The sequence below is a fragment of the Carlito syrichta genome, unplaced genomic scaffold (genome assembly GCF_000164805.1).
Source record: "Carlito syrichta isolate Samal-C Ts95f unplaced genomic scaffold, Tarsius_syrichta-2.0.1 Scaffold50662, whole genome shotgun sequence".
Lineage (NCBI taxonomy): Eukaryota > Metazoa > Chordata > Mammalia > Primates > Tarsiidae > Carlito > Carlito syrichta.
In genome coordinates, this window is record NW_006994758.1 from 8,976 (window position 1) to 26,641 (window position 17,666).

The 17,666-nt window shown below is 39.9% G+C and overlaps 1 protein-coding gene across 2 annotated transcripts in view; it reads right to left on the minus strand.

The window, feature by feature from the left end:
• Window positions 1-8,830: 8,830 nt before the first annotated feature.
• ZNF182 (zinc finger protein 182) overlaps window positions 8,831-17,666 on the minus strand; it is a 47,448-nt gene continuing 38,612 nt past the window's right edge. The window contains exons 3-5 of one of the 2 annotated variants that reach the window (XM_008048916.2): window positions 17,520-17,646; window positions 17,188-17,277; window positions 8,831-11,757 (exon numbers count right to left, since the gene is read on the minus strand). In XM_008048916.2, coding sequence (XP_008047107.1) covers window positions 10,127-11,757; window positions 17,188-17,277; window positions 17,520-17,646 — 1,848 coding nt within the window. In that variant the 3' untranslated portion in view covers window positions 8,831-10,126. Of the gene's footprint in view, window positions 11,761-17,187; window positions 17,278-17,519; window positions 17,647-17,666 lie in introns of both variants that reach the window. The other variant, XM_021707773.1, reaches the window with a different exon arrangement.

Genomic DNA, 17,666 nt, shown 5'->3' on the forward strand with positions numbered 1-17,666 from the left:
GGCTATTGTGAATGGGCTGTGCTTTTTATTTGGTACTCTGTCTGCTTGTTGGTGGTGTGTAAGAATGTGACTGTCTTTTGCACATTTACTTGTATCCTGAGACTTTGTCAAAGTCTTTCATCAGTGCAAGGAGGTTTTTGTCAGATTCTCTTGGATTTTCAAGGTATAGGATCATATCATCAGCAAAGAGGGATAACTTGACTTCTTCTTTTCCTATTTGGATACCCCTGATTTCTTTCTCTTGCCTACTTGCTCAAGCTAGGATTTCCAACACAATGTTGAACAGGAGGGATGAGAGAAGGCAGCCTTGTCTTGTTCTGGGTTTCAGGGAAAATGTTTCCAGTTTCTGTCCATTTAGCAATATGCTGACTGTGGGTTTATTGTAGATGGCACTTACTATTTTGAGATATGTTCCTCCTATGCCTAGGTGTTTGAGGGCTTTTACCAAGAAAGGATGGAGGATTTTATCAAAAGCTTTGTCTACATCTAATGATATAATTGTGTAGTTCTTGTTTTTACATCTGCTGATGTATTTAATTGCATTTATGGTCTTGTGGATGCTGAACTAGCCCTGTATCCCGGAGATGAAGCTTACTTGGTCATGGTGGATGATTTTTGAGATGTGTTGTTGGATATGAATTGTTAGAATCTTGGTGAGAATTTTTGCATCTATGTTCATCAGGAAATTAGCCTGTAGTGGCTCAGCCTGTAATCCCGCGCCTTTGGGAGGCTGAGGTGAGCGAATTGCCTGAGCCCGCGGGTTCGAGACCCGCCTGGGCAGCGAGACTTCATCTCTACAATAAATCAAAAAATCAGCCGGGCGTGGTAGCGCATGCCTGTAATTCCGGCTACTTGGAAGGCTGAGGCGGAAGGATCGCCGGAGCCCAGCAGGTCGAGGCTGTGGTGGCCAGGAGCGGCCACTGCACTCCAGTCTGGGCGACAGAGTGAGACTCCAACTCAAAAAAAAAAAAAAAAAGTTCTCTTTCTTTGTTGGATCATTACCCAGTTTGGGTATCAATGTGATGTTAGCTTCATAAAATGATTTGAGGAGCATTCTGTCTTTCTCAGTTGCCTGGAATACTTTCAATGGTTTGGTATTAGCTTCAACTTATATGTTTTGCAGAATTCCACTGGAAATCTGTCTGGTCCAGGACTTTTTTTTTGTAGGTAGTTTTCTGATGACATAGTCAATTTCCTGGTCTGCTTAGTGTCTCAATGTCTTCTTATTTCAACCTTGGGAGGTTGTATGATGTCACAAAGTCCTCCATTTTATTTAGGTTGTCGTTTGTTTCCATATAGGTGTGCATAGTAATCACTGATAATCTTTTGTATTTCTTCAGGGTCAGTTGTGATTTGATCTTTTGTTTTTCTGACTGTGTTTATTTGGGCATTTTTTCTCTTTTTCTTGGTCAGTCTGCGTAGACAGTCATCAATCTTGTTTATTCTTTCAAAGAACCAGCTTTTTGTTTTTTGGTTTTTTCCTATGATATTTTTCTCTTCTATGTTCCATATTTGGGCTCTTACTTTGGTGATCTGGATTCTTCTGCTATAGTTAGGGTTTTGGTGGTCTTGTCTTTCCAGCTCCCTTAGATGATGTGTTAGGCTGTTAACTTGTGATTGTTCCATTTTCTTAATGTGTGTTTGTAGAGATATAAATTCCCCTCTTAGAATGGTTTTCACGGCATTCCAGAGGTTTTAGTAAAATGTTTATTTATTTTCATTTGTTTCCAGGAATCTTTTGATTTCTGTATCATTCAGTATCAGGCTGTTTAGTGTTCATGTCTTTGTGGGTTTGGGGGGAATTTTATTGGTGTTGCTATATAATTTCATTTCACTGTGGTCTAAGAAAGTGCATGGCAATATTTTGATCTTATGAAATATGTTTATACCTGATTTATGGCCAAGGATGTGATCAGTCTTGGAGTACATTCCATATGGTAATGAGTAGAATCTATATTCTGTAGTTGTTGAGTGGAGTATTCTGCTGTAGGTATCTATTAAATCCATTTGGTCAAGTGTCACATTGAGGTTCTGGATCTCTTTGTTGACTTGTAGCCTCAATGATCTATCTAGGGTTGTTAGTGGGGTATTTAAGTTCCCAGCTATAATAGTGTTAGAATCAATATCTTTTTTTTTAGTTTACTTAGCAGTTGCTTTATAAAAACTGGTGCTCCTGTGTAGGATGCATCCTGTTTAGGATGGATATTTCTAGTTGATGAATTGAAACTTTTATCATTATGTAGTGTCCTTCTGTATCTTTTAAAATTTTTGATAGCTTAAAGGTTGTTTTGTCTTATATTAAGATCATGACTCCTGCCTTCTTTTGACATCCATTTGCTTGGAAATTCATTTTCCATCCCTAAATTTTGAGTCTGTGTGCATCTCTTTTGGTGAGATGAGTTTCCTGGATGCAACAAATTATTGGGTCATGGTCTTTTTTTAAATCCAGTTTGCCATTCTGTCTCTTCTCAGTGATCCATTTAGTCCATTCACATTCAGGCTGATTATTGAAATGTGATTGTTTATCCCCAGCATGAGGTTCTTATAAAGTTTTTTCTTTCTTTTAGCTTTTGGGTTGATGTATGTGTGTGTTTTCAAGTTTGCAGTTGCAATGTATTCTCTGTTGATTCTGTGTTCTGTTCACTTGGGAAGTGTGTGGTCATTCTTTTTTTTACTTTCTTCCATGCTTAATACCTTTTAAAGTGTCTCCTGTAGAGCTGGCCTGGAAGCTGCATAATCTCTTAGGGATTGGATGCCTGGGAAAGATTTTAATTCTCCATCACTAATGAAGTTGAGCTTGACTGCATAGGAAATTCTTGTTTGAAATTGTTTATCTTTAAGGACTTTGAATATTGGGCTCCAGTCCCTTCTAGCTTGCAGTGTTTCTGTCAATAGGTCTGTTGCTATACTGATTGGTTTTCCCTGGTAGGCAGTCTGACCTTTCTCTCTTGCTGCCTTTAGGATTTTTTCTTTTGTACCTACTTTGTGCAGGCGAATTACTACATGTCTAGGGGTTGGTCTCCTCATTTGATGTCTTGCAGGGGTTCTCTGTATCTCTTGTGTTTGGATGGTCCCATCTCTGGTGAGATGAGGAAAGTTTTCTTGGATTACCTCCTGGAATACTTGCTCCAATGTGTTCTCCATTTCTCTTTCTTCTTCTGGGATACCAATCAGGCGTACATTGGGTCTCTTGATATAACTGCACATCTTTTGGAGGCTTTGTTCTTTCTTGCTAAGTTTTTTTTCTATGTTTTTTACAGATCTGGTTTATTATGAGTTTTGGTCTTCAAGTTCTGAGATTCTTTCTTCTGCTTGATTAATTCTTCTTTCTATGTGTGTCATCTTATTTATCTCCTGGATAAAATTTTTATGGCTAAAATCTCTGTTACAAGTTCTTTCAGTGATGCATCTTATCTTTCTTGAGTCTTATTCACTCTTTCCATCCATTTCCTAATCCCTGTTGTATTGTGGGGCCAGTCATTGGTGACTTCCTTTGTTTGGGCTCTGATGTCTGATTTTTCGGGTGTTTTCTCTTTGTTACACTGGGAATTACCTGTGTTCTTCCATTGATTTTTCCTCATTTGTGACAGATCTCTTTCTCTTTAATTCTGTTATTTAGTGGCAGTGGGAGAGGCTTTCACTTCTGATGCTTGTTCAGCCCTCTATTTTTCCCTGATCAGGGTTCTGAATTTGTTCTATTTTGAAACAGCATGGTGGGTAGGAAGCTTTGCTATCTCTTGTAGTTTTTAGAGTTGAATAAGGTGGAGGATGGGGAGCTAGGATTCAGAAACTACTTGCAAATCACAATGTTCACTGATTGTGGTATGGGTTCCCTGAAATCCACTCCCCACCACCACTCTATATGATGATGCAATGGGTACATGTGTGTATTCCCTGAGTCCAAGATACAGTAACAGCAATGAGGAAATAAATAAAAGTAGAATGAAATAAGACAAAAATTTTTAAAAATGAAAAATAAAAAACACAGAAAAGCAAAAGCAGAAACCAAAGCAAAACACACACACACACACACACACACACACACACACACACACACAAAACCCAAAACAAATTAGAAAAAAACAAAGCAAAAAAGGAATTCAAATCAAACCCTCACACAAACATTAAACAAAAAAAGAGGAAAAAACTGAAAGAATATGCAATCATTCATACACACATAAACATAAAACAAAAAGTGAAAGAAGGACAAAAAAAGAAAGAAAAGGTGGGAGGAATGCAAATTAAACCTTCATATACACGTTCATGTACAAAGGGAAAAAGGAAAAAACAAAAACAAAAAACAACTTGCCCTCTTGTGGCAGGTTCTGTAATTGTTGCTCTCAGCTTCTCAGAGGTAAGCCCCTCTGCTATCTCCTGCAGAGCTGTGGCCTCATTTACAATCTCCCCAGTGTCTGACCAGGGAAGGAGGAGGAGGTGGTGGGGTGGGTGGGTCTTTAGTCCTCCCCTCCCACTCTCATATGGTCAGGAAGATCTCCTCTGGTGGGGAGGTGAGGGATTGTCTCTTCTCCAGGCACTGGCAGGTTGGGTGGAGTGATGGAGGAGGCACCCAGTCAGGTTTATCTTGGAGTAGAGTCTTTCTATTGTGGCTGATGTCCAGGCTCCACCTGAGTTCATCCCTCTCAGTGGTGCCCCAGTCACGTGGGTCTGATGTTCAGAGGATTGGGGGGAGGAGGAGGTTGGGTCAGTTCTGGACTCAGGGGTCTTCCTCATCGTTTTCTGGTCACGCCCTTTGTCCTACAGCTGAAATAGGGTAGGGGGTGGGGCACCTGAGACTCAGCACTCACTCTGTTCCTCCAGAGTTTGTGCTTTTGGGATATTCCCTCTGGGTCATGATCAGCCTCTGAGTAGTTAATCTACTGGTTACAGAGATCAGATCTGTTGCTCTGCAGTGAACAAGATGGAGCACATTCGTGCCCAGTTTCCAAGATGGCAGTAGAGTGCCTGTTTCATCTTCTCCAGTGGTGCTCTGCCTCTGGGCTCCCTTGCTGTGCTCCCTCTGCAGCCCTTGATGCCAGTATCCAGCCAGGAGCTGCAGTGGTGATGCAAACCCTAGAGCCAGCAGTCACTCCCAGCAGCTGCTTCCTGAGAAGGGCTTTGCTGATTTTTTTTAAATGGCACTCAACTTCTGTGCTCTGGGAAGCACTAGGGTCCAGCCAGAGCAGCTGTGGCACCAGCTGCTTCACCAGGAGAGACCTGGCCACTTGCTTCCAAGTCCCCACTCAGTCAGCCACTCACACACCCACTTATAGACACGCACACAAAATTTTCCATTCACTCACACTAGGACTCACATAGTCCCACTGGCTCTGCCACCATCTTCCTCCCTCAACAAGGATTTTTTCATCCAGAGAAACACCAAAAATGTCACTCAGGGCAAAATCAAGTGAATGGGAAGGGTGGGGCACAGGGGTCATGCTGTTTTAGGTCAAAAACTGCTGAACACTCAGTGTGGTGTGGGCAGGTACACTTGTAAATGACCCATCATGAAATGGGCAACTGTGTTAACAGAATCTAAAAAAAAAAAAAAAGATGCACTGAAGCCAAACACCGTCTCTCAGAATGCTAGCAGGGACACTGATGCCAATGGGTTCCTAGAACATCTACTTAGCAGGGGAAGCCTGCATTACAAGGAGCCCTCCAAAAGACAGTTCTGGGTTTTTTTGGAGGGGGTCTTCCTTATATGTTTATCACAGCACTATCCACAATAGTAAAGACAGGAATCAACCCAGGTGCCCATCAGTGGCAGACTGAATAAAGGAAATGGTAAATATACACCATGAAATACTACACAGTAATAAAAATAAATCAAGGCCAGGCACGGTGGCTCAAGCCTGTAATCCCAGCATTTTGGGAGGCCAAGGTGAGAGGAGTGCCTGAGCTCAGGGGTTCAAGACCAGTCTGGGTAACTTGGCGAGACCTCATCTCTACAATAAAACAAAAAAATAAGCCAGGAGTATTAGTGCATACCTTTAGTTCCAGCTACTTGGAAGGCCGAGGCAGCAGGATCGCCTGAGCCCAGCAGGTCGAGCCTGCAGTGGCCGTGAGCATGCCATTGCACTCCAGCCTGGGTGATAGTGAGACTCCAACTCAAAAACAAACAAACAAAACAAATCATGCCCTTTGCAGCAACACAGATGTAGCTGGAGGACATCATTCTATGTGAATTATCACAAGGGTTTAGTTTCAAGGGGTACATGCGCAAGTTTTGTTACATGGGTATGTTGTGTGATGGTGAGGTTTAGGCTTCTATTAAGCCCATCCTTCAAATGATGTACATGGTACCCAATGGGTAGTTTTTCAACCTTTGTGTGTCATTTTTCAACCTTTGTGTGTCAACCTTAAGGCCTGGGGCACCTTCAGTCTGATTGAGGCCCCTTTTCAAACCTCATCTCTTTTCCCTGTTTCCAATGAGGCTGATGCAACAGAAGCAGAGGCAGAGTCTATGAACATTGCAGAACAGAAGATTCAGGAAATGTAGTCCTTCATCCTGTTTGTACCCTATCCTAAGTGTGTTAATTTACCCCATGTCTTTCCTTTGCTTCTTGGTTTTTTAATGTTTTTGTTTTTGAAAGCAGGATTTATTAAGAAGACAGAAAAGCTCCCATAGTCAAAGGGGACCCGAAGGGGTTGCCCTGTTTTGTGTTTTTAAAAAATGGATTTAATAAGCCATGTTACTCAAACATTGTAATTCTGAGCCTTTTTATTCTGAGACCTCTGGGGTAGCTTGTGTGGTAGCATATTGGAGACTGTCATTGTATCAGGGGAATTTCTCACATTAACAGGCCCCCAAAGGATGAAAAGGATAAGTTGAGAAGGGATCATAATTCATAGTTTGGAGATCATACCTAAAGAAATAAGACAGTAATATGAAATAATTGGTTGAAATATTGGGGGTCCAGTACTGATCTTGATGGTTATGAGGTCAATCAAGTCATAGATCTGATCATAGGGATCCCAGGGTACCCTGGAGAGCCCTAGGGAACAAGTTGAAGAGGGATCACTATTCTAGGTTTTAGCCAAAGCTATAAGACAAATTAAATAAGTGGGGTGGGACTCAGGGCTGGCTAAGGGGCACAATAGAGCAGATTTGGGGGAGGTTTTGGGGATACCTCTTGTGGTGAGGCCTCTCCCTGAGCATATGTAAATAATGACAAGGACATGGAACATGGAGGTGGCATTCATTCAGAGCTGTGTCCAGAATGCAGACTGTTCCCATCCCCTACACCTCACCTGTGGTCAGCACAGGGTGCTCAGGGCAGCTTCTCTTTATGCAGAATCCCCAGTGATCACCTCCTGCCTCCTTCATCCAACTCTCCATCACCACCACCACAAGGTTGTGTATCACTGAGATCCCCCAAGACTCTATAACCTGATACCACAGATCCCCACCACACCACAGATTCCCACCACACCACAGAGCATCCCCCTAGCACCCCATTCCAGCAGTCTTCCCACTGTGACTGCCAAGCACTCTTCACTGATACCATGCCATGCTTCGTCACTTGCCTGCACTGCTCTTCACTCAACCTCATCCACCATCATCATTCACACCTTGCCTCACGTGACTCCCACTTTCCTCCATCATTCTCTCCCTCCCACTCAACTCCTTCCTGCTCTCCCCACCTCTACCCATGTTTACCTGTGCTAGACTGTTTCTTTTCCAGTAACTCACTCCACCAGCTATGTCCCTCATTTCATACTGCTATTCCCTGTTCATCCCCACTTGGTTTTTATTATCCTCCTCTCCCTCCCCCTAATTCCAGTCCACTTATTCACATCCTGCTGTTCATCCCCATCTGTGCTTCATTCACCTCCATTCACTCACATGTGGCCCATCAGGTTGCCATTTGTGTCCCACCCTACTGCAAGATGACCTTCAATGGACCTAAAACCCCAGAAAGATTCTCAGTAAGCAGGATGTTTGTTTCCAGTAGCCTCAGACATCCTCCCAGCAGACTGCACCAGCAAGCCAGTGAGGCCCCCATTTCCTCTCCCTGGAAGGGCACTGAACATGACATGTCTGATTTACACAGTTCAAAAAAAAAATAGTGAGCCAATGAATCAAATTCTTGCAGGATAATTCAGGGAAAAATGAAGACCTGGGAGGGCACAGACAGGGTCTCAGGTCTAACTTACCCACCTGTTTTGATAAATCCAAATGCTGCCCATCCTCAGGTTTTACATAACTTGAGTTGCCCAGTTCTAAAAAAGAGATGGCCCCAGAGGGGGGAGGGGGGAATACAGAAGCATGAGGGTCACAGATACGGTAATTCACAAGCAGGAACTCTTGTTCTGGAGCAAACATCCTTTTATGTGGTCTTTGGCTGTGTCCATTCAGACCATCACTCTCAATCTATCTCTCACTTTGAAAAATATGTGTCACTAGCAGCACTGTAACCTTAAGAGCAAGTTATTCAACCTGTGTATTCATGTTTTATACCTCTTGTAAAGAGTTTGTGTATAAATGATGTAATTTAAATCATTTTGTTAAGATATAGAAAGACACTGGTAGACTTCAGTATAGGATTTTTTCACAGGTGTCACTGTGCATACTAAGTAAGAAATGTGTTCCAGTCTCAATTATTTTAGGTTTACCTAATGTGGTCCCAGCTGACCTGAGTATCACTTTGTCACCCTGAGGAAAATGATGTGCCTTTGGAATTGATTGAAATCTGCTGTTCTGTCTGCCTGGTTGTTCAATTTATTTCAATCAAAAAAATTAAACCCACATTGAACATATCTATATTAAATGTTATAAAATCCTGTATCTAGACTATGACTATTATAATGGTAATAGAATAAAATATACTTTTTTTAATGTTTCATTTATTTTTTGAAAAGGTAGTACATCCACATAGTACAATTTTCAAAAGCTGTGAAAGGATACACACGTCTCCCTCCCAATTCCATCCCCCAGCCACTGCTGCCCTTCCCCCTTCCCCGAGGCAATCAGGATTACCAGCTTCTTATATCTCTTTCTAGAGATGACTTATGCATATACAATCAATTATGTACTTACCATTTTTCTCCTTATTATATACAAATGGTAGCATACTGTACTCACTATCCTGCACCTTGCTTTTCCTAATAATGTAACCTGGAGATTATCCACATCACTACATGAATGGTATCCAAGTTCTCTTTATATATTCATTTTTGTCTACCTAGGAGTATGCTGTATGAATATACTACAACTTAGAGAACCAGAACCCTGGTGGTGTCATTTTGACAGCTTCCAATCTTTTGTTTTCACAACAGTGTGTCAATGAGTACCTCCATATGATCATCACTCTGTACACTATGAGTATATACATTCCTAGAAGTAGAAGTGCTGGCTCAAAAACCACATGGGTTTGTGGTTACGATTACTTCTGAATCATTCTTATTTGAATGAGAAGAGTTTTTCCTAAACTTGCTATTTGCTGGAGGTTCATGTGGGGGAAGAAACTGGGACATTCTAGGTAGAACAGTTTTTTTAACAACTGAGATTTTTTTCCCCTGCATTTGTTAGCTTTTTCAGACTGTACATCTCCCAAGTCAGTAGATAGGGGCGGTTGTAGGGCTCTTCACAAGGAAAAGTTCCTTCTCTTCCCAGTGTCCCCAAAACTGTTGCTCCCATCAGTATAAACTACTGCAAATATGGCTTGTCTGGTTCCTTGTCAAGGCCCTTGCCTGTTTCTCCTAGACCCAATGGTCTAGGAAACATCCTACCTCCTACCTGCCCCCACACTGTTACCATTTTTAAAAATCTACTTAAGGTTCTACACCTTAGGGTGTATCCTGAACCTCAGCTAAGAGTCCTTACCAGTGCTCTCGAATCTGCAGGCTTGAGTACTCTCTCTTTCTGAAATATCCTGTACCAGTGCTTGATTTCCCCTGCCTCTGGCAGGCTTCTCATCAGGGTTTCAGCTGTCTCCTAATATTACCAGATACAGAGATTACACTTTTTTTCTCCTGTAGTTTTTGGGTCAAGACTGTGATGAAAAAAAGAAAGGCTGGCTTTACTCTCATATTTAAACCAGAAGTCAGAACATACTTTTACAACGTTAATGAAACTGACACAACTTTCCTTCAGTGTATGTTACAGACACTGCTGATGAACTGCCTAATGTGCAGTGAGTTTTGACTTTCGGGTGTGGCCTCTTCCATGGGCTTTCTTTCCTGTATGGGTTCTCTGATGTACAATAAGGTTTGATTTTTGTGTAAAGGCTTTCCCACATTCTGTACACTTATAGGGTTTCTCTCCAGTATGAGTTCTTTGATGTACAGTGAATGTTGATTTTTCTCTGAAGGCCTTGCCACACTCAGTGCATGCATAGGGTTTCTCTCCTGTGTGCGTTCTCTGATGTATTATGAGCTGTGACTTCTGGCTAAAAGCTTTCCAACACACAGGACATTCATAGGGTTTCTCTCCTGTGTGAATTCTCTGATGTATAATGAGCTTTGACTTTTCTCTGAAGGCTTTGCCACATTCATTACATTTATAGGGTTTTTCTTCTGTATGAGTTCTTTGATGTATAATGAGATACGATTTCTGCGAAAATGCTTTTTCACATTCATTGCACTCATAAGGTTTCTCTCCTGTATGGCCTCTCTGATGTAGCATGAGATAGGATTTCTGAGAGAAGGCTTTCTCGCATTCATTACATTCAAAGGGTTTCTCTCCTGAGTGAGTTCTTTGATGTACACCAAGGTTTGACTTTTGGGTAAAGGTTTTTCCACATACATCACATTCATAGGGTTTCTCTCCTGTATGAGTTCTTTGATGCACAATGAGGGTTGACTTCTCATTAAAGGACTTCCCACATTCAGTACATTTATGAGGTTTCTCTCCCGTATGAGTCCTCTGATGGATAATAAGAGTTGACTTATCACTGAAAGTTTTCTTACACTCATTACATTCATGGGGTTTCTTTCCTGTATGAGTACTATGATGTATAATTAGATCAAGCTTCTGTATGAATGATTCCCCACATTTAGTGCATTCATATGTTTTCTCTCCTGTATGAGTTTTCTGATGGACAATGAGGTTTGACTTCTGAGTGAAGGCTTTTCCACATTCATTACATTCATAAGGTTTCTCACCTGTGTGAGTCCTGTAATGTATGATGACAGTTGATTTTTCTCTGAAGGCTTTTCCACATTCAGGACATTCAAAGGGTCTCTCTCCTGTATGAGTTCTTAGGTGTATAATGAGCTGAGATTTTTGGCTAAAGGCTTTTCCACATTCAGTACATCCAAAAGGTTTCTCTCCTGTATGAGTTCTCCAATGTACAATGAGGTGCGACTTCTTGCTAAAGGTTTTCCTACATGCAGTACATTCAAAGGGTTTCTCTCCATTTTTAATCCTTTGATGTAGACTAAGGCCTTTCTTTCTCCTGAGGGCTTTCCCACACTCTTTATATACATAGGGTTTCAGTCCTGGATTTGTTTTCTCATACTCAGCATGGAAGAATAATTTAGCACATCCGTTGTCAAATTTCTTTTCTGCAGCACTTCTACTAAATAAATCTAAATTGTCTACCATATTATTTCCAAACGATTCATGTTTAAGAGGCTTTTGTATTGAAGCAACAAAGTTTGTATTCAGATGAAGCATGTTTCCAAACTCATTACAGTCATGGACACTTTTTGTGGTAATTGTTTTCTTGTCAAAAAATCCAACTTGCAACAACAGACATTTATTTTGGTCCTCCTGATGCTGCCTCTCAAACTGCTCCTCACCTTGGAAGACTTCTTCTAGAAAGAAGTACAATAAACCGTCTTTAGACTTTGACACTTTTGAAATGGCCTGCCACATAAAAACTGATACTATCATCTTGTTTCATCAGAGTTCCTGGAAAGAGTCTTTCACTAAACCTTCACCTGCTGGTCTTTTTGTTACCAAGAACAATTTTACCCTAGCACCTCAGTCTTTCTTGCCTCTACTTTTACATTATCTCTGATTTCCATCAACTCTGGGGCATTATAACCTTTAATCTTCAGTTATCATATGAACTCTTAACTCCCTGATTTACAAGGAGGAACCCAAAAAATTAGAATTATCTTTTGGAGGATGGGCCTTTTGTAGTACAGGATTCCCCCACTAGACACATGTTCTAGGAACCCATCAGCATCAACATACCAGCTAGCATTGTTGTGATAAGCTGCACTCACTCGACTTCAGTGAATTTTTTCTTTGAAGATTCTTTCAATATGTTTGCCCATTTCATGATGGGTGATTTATGAGCACACCTACCCACACCATGCTGAGTGTTCAGCAGTTTTTGACCAAAAACAGCATGACCCCATAGCCCACCCTCCCTATTCACCCAATCTCACCCTGAGTGACTTTTTTTGTTTCCCCATTTGAAAAAAAATCCTCAAAGGGAAATATTTTGCTGATGTGGAAAAAGTGAAACAAACAAAAAAAAAAACACCAAAAGTACTAAAGGGCATCAAAATTGACGAGTTCAAAAATTGATTTTTAGCAGTGGAAAAATCGTCTTGATGGATGCATTGCTTCAAATGGAGAGTGCTTTGAAAGTGACTGAAGTTTAAACATGTAAGAATAAATACACAATTTTTAAATAAATAAATTCTGTTTTTTGGGGGGTCCCCCCCCATATACTATTTCTACCTAGGTAGAAATGCAATAGTGTGATTCCTGGACTCAAGTGTTACAATAATAACAATGAAGCCACATTCTCAGTGAATGAGAAAAATACATAGAATAATTAGCCTAATGAAAACAAAGAAAAACCCTAATAATCTTTGCCTCATCTTGTTTCACTTGTGTGTCCATCCAAGCTTGCATTTACCACCTTCTCTGCTCCTGTCTATACTCAGTAAAAACTATGCCTGTAATTAACTCCAAAGCCTTCCTCGTGTTCCGTCACCTACACTGCCCTGTCCGCCATATTTTGCTATATTCTAAATCTAGATAACTTTCAAGAAGCAGGTCAGTCTGTTCAAAAAGCTTACTCTGATTTTCCTATATAACTTAAATGTCTATTAACTTATAGTCAGTCACCTATACCACTAATTTTAACAGTTACAATTGTAGCCAGGTGTGGTGGCTCATGCCTATAACCCCAACACTTTGGGACACCAAGGCAAGAGGATCACTTGAGGCCAGAAATTCGAGATCAGCCTGGGCAACATAGTGAGACCTCGACTCCACAAAACAAATTTAAAATTAGCTGGGTATGGTAGCACATGCCTGTAGTCCCAGCTACTCGGGAGGCAGAAGTGGAAGGATTACCTGAGCCCAGGAGTTTGAGGCTATGGTGAGCTGTGGTCGTGCCACTGCACTCCAGCCTAGGTGACAAAGTGAGACCCCCAACTCAAAAAAAACAAAACAAAACAGCAAAGCCTCGACTTTAATTTCACACTTCTTCAATTGCAAGAAGCATGTCATTTCAAATCTTACTGTCTCTGTACCCAGATATACCTTACAATCAATAACATGTCATAGATTAACTGATGGCAATTTTTGTTTCTTAGTGGTATATCTTCCAATCAATGGCATCTTGAAGTCAATAAGATATGGTAAGTATTTTTGCACATACACTGAATTTTTAATCATTTTTTGGAGTTTACTTTTCTTCTTTTGTAGCTTACTTTTCTCAAAAATTTTATATAAAAATTTTCAAGTATAGAAAAAAGTTGAAAGAAGAGTATAATAATTACTCATATTACCACTTAGATTAAATAGTGTTAACATTTTGGCACAATCATACTTAATTTAAATGGTTTGTACAGCTCTGGGTTTCCTTTCCTGTGACTTCCTTTCTTTGGCTAGCTGAATACTAGTTCTTAACCAGAGATGAACATGAAAACATAGGAAAGGCTTGTACAAAATGTACTTCAGAGGACCCAAGCTCCACCAAAGATCTGCTGAATCCGAACCTTCTTAGGTGCTAAGAAGCAGTATGGCCCATGTGGTTAGGGACATGAGCTCTCTAGCTCAGGAGCAAACCCTAGCTCACTTGATCTGTGGCCTCAGGCAAGTAACCTACTCTATTTGTATCTTACTTTTCCACCTGTAAAGGAATTTTAACAGTGCCCACCCAAATGGATATTGAGAGGATTAAATTACTTATAAAAGGGCATGCATGGCACATAGGAAGTGCTTCCAAATGTTTACTGCTACTATGACAACTACTACCAATACTATTATCATGATTATTAAGAGTCACTACATTACTATAAAAAGAAATGAGGAGAATCTCTATATATTCAAAATGTTCTTGAATATTAAGTGAGAAAAGAAGGTGAATAAAACTGCATGGTAGGAAATGAATATATAAATATATATATTTTTACAGGCTCATGTTGTAAAAAAATGATGGAGAACAAACCTCTAAATTTTAAGAAAGGTTACCTATGGGGAAAGAAGAAAGGGAGTGTAATGGAGAGGGAGAGAAGCTGGACTTCTCTGAGTATGCCTTGTTTTCTAGATTTGACTTTCAAACCAAGTAACTTTTTTGTTAATATTTTATATGATCATAAAGCAAAACTGAATATAATAGGATTTTTAATAATAGTAAATATTCCTTCTTCTGCCTTTCCTAATGACAATGCTGAAAAGTCTTGATTCTCAATGGCATCAACATGATAACCTCAATTCATTTAACTCACCATACTATACACACAAAACAGCCTCAAAAGAATACTAACAATACTACCATCACATGCAAGATTCATACATTTAAGGCCTTTAAGTCCAGAATTTGATTTGGAAATATCAATTTGATAATATAAGGTATTTTTTCTGTTTAAAAAAACATACACAGAAAGTATGCATAGTTCTTAGTTCTGTCAGTGAAAAGGCCTAAAAATGATTCTCTAACATCTAAATTGTGGGCTTAAAAAAGCTCTTTTCCACTAAAAAGAACCAGAGTTCCTTGGAGTAATGGCCGATTCCAAGTCAGAAACATGAAATACACAAAATAAGCCTGTAACATGTTCCAATGCCAGAAAGCAAGGAAGCTACCAAAGACTCAGGAGCCAACTTGAAGGCATTTTCACTAGTCAAAGATGGGACAGTTTGACTTGTACTAGGGATAATAAGGCAATGGATTAAAACATAACAATGTTTAAATCCATATGTCCATAAATTATACACAAAAAAAGACATACCTTATTGGTCACCTTTGGATGATACAAAATCAACTCATTGTTTTGAAAACTGGTAAATAAATGGAAAAACTCAATCATTTAGCCTGTCTTTTCTGTATAATATGCATATCTCTTTATAGAATCATTCCAGCTAGTCAGCAAAAAAGGAACAAAAGAATTAGAATATCACCATTTTGCAACCATAGATGAATTAATGGATCTAAGCAGTAATCACCAATGACTAGTAGCATAGAACACACAGTGACAACTATGTATTACATGCCTCCCAGTGGAAGTAGCTAGGAAATGATCTCGCTAAAAGAAAAAAAAAAACTGAATCTGATCCAGCTTCTAGATCTATAAACTTACAAGAAATATAGAGGACAGAAGACTATGTTAAATACTACCATGAGCTATTAACAGTAAAATCTAGACTGTGGAAAACTAAAGGACAAATGACTTCATCACTTTAAGAAGAAATAGTAGGGGGAAAAGAGAGATGGAAGAGAATCATCTATAGATTATACGAGACAAGAATCCGAGTAGCTATTAGCACTTCTGGCATCCAGATCCTTATTTCTAAATACCACTCCCACTAATAGTAATCAGAGATCCTTGGCAAAGTTGCTGATTCCAGGTCTGAAACAGGGAAAGTACAAGGTAAACTTGGAATGTATGTTTGTGCCAGAAAGTGAGGAAGTGCTCAAAGAATGATAGGGACATGTCGAAAGGACAGAGGAGCCAGCCTGAAGGTACTCCTACTAGCCAAACTGAGGACAATTTGAACATGAAAATGAATAATAACAGTAATGGATGATAACACATTGAAAAAATAAAGATCAAACCATCTTACCAATAAGTGACTCAGGCAAGAATTATCAGAGCATATAAAAGCCACTAGGTAACTGTTTGAGGAACAAGATATTCATTTGGCAGTTCCTCAAAATGTTAAATATACAACTATCACAAGGTACAACAATTCCAATCCTATTCATCTACCCAAAGGAAATGAAAATATGCATCACAATAAAAACCTGTACATGAATATTCATAGCAGCATTATTTGTAAAGCCAAAAAGTGGAAACAACCAAAACACCCATCAACTGAAGAATGGATAAACGAAATGTGGTCTATTCATAAAATGGAATATTGTTCCTCCATAAAAAGGAAAAGCACTGATACATGCTACAACGTGGATGAACCTTGAGAACATGCCAATTGAAAGAAATCAGATATAAAAGGCCATATTTTGTATGACTCCATTTATATGAAATGTCCAGAATAGGCAAAACCAGAGACAAAAAGTAGATTAGTGGTTGCCAGGAAATGAGGACAGAAGAAAATGGAGAGTGACTGCTAAAGGGTAGGGACATCTTTTGGGGAGTGATTAAAATATTCTATTTTGATAGTGAATTAGATAGTGGTGATGGTTGCATTACTCTGAATATATTGAAAACCACTGAATTGTACACTTTAAAATAGTGAGTTTTATGATATGTAAATTATATCTCAAAAAAGCTATTTTTTAAAAATAGGTAATCAAGGTGTTTTAGGAAAGCAAATCTTACAGGAACATTTAAGCTGAACAAGAAGAATGGATTCAGGTTATCCAATCTGGAATTAGAGAACTACAGTCTAGGCCTGGCTTCAGATACGTCAGTGACATGTGAGAACCATGGAAGTAGCAGGGACAGAGGGTGGCATTTAAAAGACACATATGGGATAAAAGGAACTGTAAAGAAACTTTCAGGTGGGTACCAACTTAAGGAGAGTTGTCTGGTGTATGGGGGACCAGGGTGGGGGTGTCAGCCTCATGGCCGAGGTGTTCATGTCCCTGTCCTCCAACACTACAAACCATGGTAAAAGCACCAAGGGCCACAACCTTTCCTAAGATATTCTTGAAAGCCCTTTCAAAGGGCCACATCATTAAGGTGATGTAATATTATCGCAAGGATAGAGAAATAGTCTAGTGGAACTAAAGAGAATTCAAATGACAAAAACACAAGTTATCAAAACCTAGGCTAGAATCTCATAACCCCAGAACCTGTGTCAATCCTACATACCTGGAAAACTCCAAACTGGGATTTTTACTTCTGCTGGGCATTCTTCCACCTCCAACTTGAGGATGAGGTCTGGTTTAGTAACCTGCTTCCCTGTTAAAGAAAAATGAATACTCCTTGGTCTTCAGAGTCTCTGAGATAGAGGAAGTTGCAGTTTGGGGGCAACACAAGGAACACATTGCTTGATACAAAGGTAAAGTCAAACCATTTAACCTGGATTTTGAATTCACAAACACCCTGTCAGGAAGCAAAAGGGGGGAAACTGAGAAAGAAAAGGCTCTCTATTGGATCCTATAATCATAAACAGCAAAATTACCCAATGAAGGCATTCTTACCCACAAAGACCAGATTGCTGTAGGTCTCCAGCATCACATCTCTGTACAGAGTCCTCTGTGGAGGGTTCAAGTACTGCCACTCCTCATGGGTGAAATCCACAGCCACATCCTCAAATGTTAGTAGTTCCTGTAATGGTATATTCCCAT